Here is a 6815-nt window from a genome sequence, read left to right as displayed (position 1 = left end):
GAGCTCACTTTGTAGACCAGGCTGGCCTCGAACTCAGAAATCCGCCTGCCTCTGCCTCCCGAGTGCTGGGATTAAAGGCGTGCGCCACCACGCCCGGCAGGCCCAGTATTTCTTTTCTCATAGTTGTCTGCTTTCCTAGGCTGTAAAAGCTTTTACTTATTTTGATACAGTATCTTGTTATGAAGCCCTAGCTGTCCTCAAACTCCAAATCTTCCCATGTCAGCCTCCAAGCGCTGGGATTCCTCCGTGCTCCCTCAACCTTTCCAACCTCAGCAATTCCAGGGCCAGGGACTCTAGGCAATCCTCTTTATGACTGCAGCAAGTGGAATGGGAGGAGCTGGGAAGCAATCTTTCTTGGGAAATGAAACTATTTCTCATGACTTACCAGCATGGAGCATTTTCCAGCCTCTTTCTTGGAAGTAGTTCAGTCTTTAATTATAGACATTCGTTTGCCTTGCCTGAAAATAACTTCCTGGAATTAAAACTTTGAAATCTTTTAATAAAATCGGATCCATCTAGAAGTTAAAGTCAAGTTTGTGACTTGCAAGACAGTCCTGTTAAGATTCTAGTTCAGCCTATCAGATTCCAAGTTCAAAGCTGGCATGGTGCCCCAGTAACCCGAGTCTTGGGAGGCTGCACCAGAAGGATCAACAGTTCAGGGCTAGCCTTAACTACACAGCAAGGCTGAGGCCAATCTCGGCTAAATGATATACCCTGGTTCAAAAACAAACAAAAACCAAACCCGGAACGCACAAAAAGAAAACGATAAAAGACAAAACAAAAAATACCCTCAGAATTCTCCATGCTACATTCTCCCACTAACTATGTGTTCTGAGCAATCTTGCTAAGTGCTAGACTTTATTAAGGAAATTTTACACCTAAATTCGCTTAAGAGGCGTATGTGATGAGTGACAGCCAGATTTGACTTTGTAGGTGACTGGCTTTTCCCTTGCAGACCACAGCTGTGTCAGCGATCACATACCCAGGCTCTGTCCTGGATTATCTACGGCTTTCTAATCTTGTCACTGCTGGTCAATTGGCACGTGGCTTTCCGGACATCAACCATCCGAGACAGCTCTGAAATTAGTTGCTAATTAATGGCGTGAGTCGGACGATTCCGGTTTCGCGGCGGTTACTTTGCCTCCATTCATCACGCCCCAATTGATTCCAGGCTAATAAAAGCCGTGGGCGGCTCCTGGGTCACCAGCCCTGCCTAGACCCGCACTGTTCTTCGCACAGCAACCGGGAGCACTGGGAGGCGGGGCTTCGGCGACAGCTCCGGGCTGCGCGCGCGGCGCGGGCTTCCGTGAGCGCGCCAGGGGAGGGGCGCGCGGGGCGCAGGGCGCGCGCGGCGGCCGCTGCGGCCTGTTGGCGCGGTCGCCGGCAGCCTCGAGCGAGTCGAGCTAGGCACCGTGGCGGCTGTGGCTGGCGAGGAGCGCGTGGCCGGATCAATTCCCGAGTGGCCCGCGACCATGTCCCTGGGGCAGCGGCTGGCTCTGCTGGCCAGCCGTCTGCAGGAGCCGCAGCGGGTGGCGAGCTTCCAGCGTCTGTGTGGGGTGGAGGTGCCGCTCAGCAGCCCGGCGGCGGACGAGGATGCAGAGACCGAGGTTCGCGGAGCCCCGAGAGAACCCCGGCGACGGGGACGGCAGCCGGGCGCTGAGGACAGCCCCGCCAAGCCCGACTGCTGCGGTGCCCCGAACGGCGTGCGCAACGGGCTGGCGGCCGAGCCGGGCCCGACCGGGCCCCGCCGCGCGGGCTCTCAGCGCCGCAACTCGTTGACGGGCGAGGAGGGCGAGCTGGTCAAAGTGAGCAACTTGCCGCTCTACTACCTGTTCTGCTTAGGCACGGAACTGGGCAACGAGCTCTTCTACATCCTATTCTTCCCCTTCTGGATCTGGAATCTCGACCCCTTTGTGGGCCGGAGGCTGGTGATCATCTGGGTGCTGGTCATGTACCTGGGCCAGTGCACCAAGGACATCATCCGCTGGCCGCGGCCGGCCTCGCCGCCTGTCATCAAGCTGGAGGTCTTCTACAACTCGGAATACAGCATGCCCTCCACGCATGCCATGTCAGGCACCGCCATCCCCATCGCCATGTTCCTGCTCACCTATGGCCGCTGGCAGGTACGCTGTGCCCCTCAGCTCCACGGTCGAGTTTCCAGTGCTTTCTGAACTTTTTTTTTTCCTCCTTTTTTAAAAATTTGCCTCTTCCAGTCCAAAACCCCAACCCACAAGTTCTCACAGTACCCACGCAGGTCCTGTCAGAGTTCTAGAAAATTAACTGATGACGGTTCTTAACCACTAAACTGTATTTTAATACAGTTGGGTATAGTTTCTTAGACGCCCCCCCCCCCCCGAAACACTTTTCATGCATTTAATCCTTGAGCTTAGACTGAGTTTTTAAACTTAGTTCGTCTGATGCACAGTGGTGATTCAGTGTCCTTAAAATGAAACACTTGGTAACTGAGACCCAGTTTCACTGCAATACATGGTGTTTACAATGTAAAATTAAAGAGTGTTTTCAAAACAGTAGTATAATTTCGACTCAGGCACATTCCAAGCACTAAAGCGACGACAGTTAAGAAAAAAGCCGAAAGGTAAAGGAACAGAATCTAGATGAGTTCATCGTAAAAGATTGACTGCAGGTCTGTTAAGACACTTGACTTCACTTCTGTCTCTGGTCTGGAGAGCCAGTTGTTAGTTGCTACACTGTTACTATGGCGGTAACTGTAACCCTGCAGTTATAGGCTTTGCCTTCCGAGGCGCCGGATTGGTTATAATGGCGTTTGACATCAGGGGCAATTTGTCCATTAAGAGTTTTTAATGGTAATCATTTTTTAATTTGCCTGCGTCTTGGGGTGTCCCTAATTTGAGCTTCCTAGGGTTTGTTTGCAAGTGATACTTGAGTTTACAATTTAATTATCTTTCACACAGAAGCAAAATATCTTTGTCCACTGGTCTTGCTTTATCTATCTTAAATTGTATGATTTGTTAGTCTTTCGGACCAGTCTCTTAAGAATAAAGTGCATTGTTTTGGAGAATCTAGGAAAACTCATTTTTTTTTTAACTCCCTTTCATTGCACAAGATTGAGAAATGCCAACTGTGTTGTAAAACTCCATTATAGGCTTACTTAACCCACGTTGAGTTTCAGTATGGGTAAATGTTGCTGGTATCATCCCAGCCCCCCTCTACTGTGCAGTTCATCTGTTTTATAGTAACAGAAATCAGGCATGGACCCAGGAAGAATGACGGAATTAGGAGGGGAGACTAAGATAGAAAGTTCTTTTCTTATTTAACCCCTGGTGATACATGGTCACATTTGGATTGTAAAAACAGTGTTGCCTGTTTGGGGTGAAAAAAAAAACATATCTAAAAATTCCCATCTGATCTAATTATTCCAGAAAGTGAGATTGTCAATGTGTTTGGCATGCTGTTTACTGTGGCTGTGTGCTGCTGTTTGTCTTACTGATGGGAGACTTTCTACTGTCTCCTCTCTGATGGGCTGCTGCTAACACTGCGGGAGGGGGCAAAGGAGAGGGAGAGAGAGAGTGAGAGAGAGAGAGTGAGTTGGTTCTGCTCTTCAGTTATTCAGGACACACTCTAACAGGAAGTCTGAAAATAGTTCTGCTGAATTGTTTATGGGGTGTAGCTATCAATATTTTAACATTTCAAGGCCACTTGAATAATCAGACTAAGCTTGTAATCTAGTTTTTGTTTGTTTGGTTTTTAGGCAGGACCTCACCGTAACTCTGACTGGCTTGGAACTCACTACGTAGCTCAGGCTGGCCTCAAACAGGAATTATACACAACCTCCTGTATTTAATTCAACATTTGCAAATCATACAGGCTTTGAGATTGCAGCCAGGCAGGGTGATAGAAGTCATCTAGTCTTAAACAGATCTCTAAGGCAACCATCAACCCACTTTATGTATATAGATTTTTCCTATTGTGAACATTCCATACTGGAGGAACTGTGCACTATCAAGGCTGTTTAACAGGATTTTTTTTTTTCACTTAGCTTTTTTTCTTTTTACTTTTTCTTTTTTTTGGGGGGGGGGTTTCAAGACAGAGTTTCTCTGTGTAGCCCTGGCTGTCCTGGAACTCCTCACTCTGTCACTCTGTAGACCAGGCTGGTCTAGAACTCTCAGAGATTCCCCTACCTCCCAGGTGCTGGGATTAAAGGCATGTGCCAACACCACCTGGCATTCACTTAGCATTTTAAATTCTTTTAACAGTTTCATACATGGGCATACATTTTTTTATATATATAGTTTACTTCCCCAGCAGCCTATTAAAGATCATGTTGTAGTATATGCCCAGGACTTGGTTCTTTTTTATTGGTGACTAGAGTTTCATTATATGCATTTTTTTTCTCCATCAGTTGGTGGCCATTTGGGTTTTTGTTTGTTTACTGATTAATTGGTTGATTGTATAGTGTTGATTGTGTAGTCTAGCTGGCCTGGAATTCAGTATAGAGGAGGCCACTCCTAAACCTGTAATCTTTTTTTATTAGCCTCCCAAGTGCTGTGATTACAGGCAGGTATGTCTCGGTATGCTTGGGTTGGCATACTTCTATTTTACTTCTTAAAAGGATTTATTTTATTTGTGTTTATGTGTGTTAGTATGTGTGTGTATACACATGTGTGGGTCCATGTATATGTATGTGTGTGTGTGTGTGTTTGTGTATACAAGTGTGTACTCAGGTGCCCATTGGTGATCAGAAAGGAGCATCAGATTCCCTGGAGTTAGGTTTATCTGAACCCTGTGATTGAGATGCAGGCCCTCTGCTGGAGCAGCTAGCTAGTTCTCTTCATTGCTGAGCCATCTCTCTGGTCCCAATGGATGATCAGGGCACTGCCCCCCCACCCCGGCCCCAGATAAACATAATAAAAATATTTTAAAAAATAGAATCAGGGCTGGAGAGATGGCTTAGCGGTTAAGAGCACTGACTGCTCTCCAGAGGGCATGAGTTCAATTCCCAGCAACCACATGGTGGCTCACAACCATCTGTAATGAGATCGGATGCTGTCTTCTGGTGTGTCTGAAGACAGCTACAGTGTGTTTAAAATAAATCTTTAAAAAAATAAAATCAGCATTATTTTCATTATTGGTTCTAGGAATTAAACTATTTAATTGCAAAGAGAATGTATAGCTACAAATGGAAGCACTTATTCACCTTTCATTAGTTTTATTTTTGAGAAGTGAATCTGGTATAACTTCTTCCACATAGATAATTAACTGCTCTTATTATCAATTTTGAGTAGTTTGTCTTATAATTTTTTTTCATGTATTTGTAATGCCACTTCTACCGTGCATCAGGTTCCTTGATGAGTGTGGCTCTGACTAGGTTCCCAGGTGTATCATTGGTGTGCTTGTCTACTCTGTGTTCTTGCACTTCCTCTCACTGTTTTAGACCAATCTTCATGCCTGTTCACCTAAAGTGTCTACCTATGAGGTTGTAATGGCTACTTTGAATCTTTGCTTTTAGTTTATTTTGTTCCATGATGGTGAATGTTGAAACCCAGGGTTTTGGCTGTGTCCATTTAGTGGTGTGTGTGTGTGTGGTTTTAGATCTAACCATTTTTCATTTTGAGACAGGGTCTTCTAAATTGCCCAGGTTAGCCTTGAACCCACTTTATAGCTTGGCTGAACTCCAGTTTGGAATCCTTCTGTCTCACCCTCCCATGTAGTTGGGATTACACATCTGTGCCACCACACCCAACTCTCAGTATACATTTTAAAGTCAGCTCTTTAAGGCCTTGAAAAACTGTGAGCTTTATTGAAGTTGCAATGAAATTGTCTGTTAACTGATAGAGAGGATTGATAGCTTTACAGTAGTTAATCTTCTGAGCTATGACTATGGTGCATGCACTCATTGTTTTTTCTAGTCGTTCCCAAGTAAACAGCAGGGTTTTCTTCATGGAGGTTAAGCACCGAGGTTGATTTCCAGTTACTTTACATTGTTGTTACTATCATGATATAAAAATGCGACAGATTATTTTATACATTGAGCTGACCTAAGATATCCTTGTTGAGCTTTCTGTTTATTTAATAATTTGTACAGCAATTCCTACATGGTCCTTATATAGGAAATTTTATCAACTGGGAATAACAGTAGTGGTATTTCTTTTATTATAAGTATATATTTTTATTCTCCCATTGAGTAAAGAGCTTTAATGAAGATGACAATTGTCTCAACAAATAAAAACATGTTAATTTGTCATAGTTTCTATGCCACATGGCATACGTGGATGTGAGAAAACAAATATGGTTGTTCTATCGAGATGGCTCTTCAGGAAAGGCTTCTGTCTGTAGCCCAGGGAAAGTTCTAGATCACTGGGGACAGGGAGAGCAGTTCACAGAGATGATTTTGCCAGCTCAAGGGAGAGGCAATAGGAGTCTGTCTCCCTGTCAGCTCTCTCTAGCACACTGTGGCCTGCTGCCTGGCTTTGTCCTGTTGTATTTTGGTTTTGAGTGGTATCTGAGACTGAACCCAGCTACTCGTGTGCTTAAGCATGGATTTTGTACCATACCCCAGTTTGCTGTCTTGTTTTTAATGCCCCATGAAGTATGGTTGGATTTTACATGTTTAAAGCATTGACAAAAAGCCAAAAGAATATTTTATGGCAGGAAAATTACATGAATCTCAAACTTTCGTTTGTTGCTAAAACTTAGAGGAACTGATCCCATCCTTTTAATGTTGCATTTTTGTTTCTCTTGGTGCTGCTTCTAGATATAAAAGTTCACTGGTTTCAAGGAAATGGACTGTGCTGTTTAGGAAGCATGAATAGACTCCCCCCCCCCCCCCCCCCCCC

At 45.1% G+C, this 6815-nt stretch overlaps 1 protein-coding gene across 1 annotated transcript in view; it reads left to right on the top strand.

Annotated features, from left to right (window-relative positions):
* The first annotated feature begins 1312 nt into the window (after window positions 1-1312).
* Sgpp1 (sphingosine-1-phosphate phosphatase 1) overlaps window positions 1313-6815 on the top strand; it is a 21363-nt gene continuing 15860 nt past the window's right edge. Inside the window, exon 1 of the mRNA XM_021179546.1 lies at window positions 1313-2123. Coding sequence (XP_021035205.1) covers window positions 1473-2123 — 651 coding nt within the window. The 5' untranslated portion in view covers window positions 1313-1472. The remainder of the gene's footprint in view (window positions 2124-6815) is intronic.

Source organism: Mus caroli, chromosome 12, assembly GCF_900094665.2.
Source record: "Mus caroli chromosome 12, CAROLI_EIJ_v1.1, whole genome shotgun sequence".
Classification (NCBI taxonomy): domain Eukaryota; kingdom Metazoa; phylum Chordata; class Mammalia; order Rodentia; family Muridae; genus Mus; species Mus caroli.
This window is presented reverse-complemented; position numbering and strand designations above follow the sequence as displayed.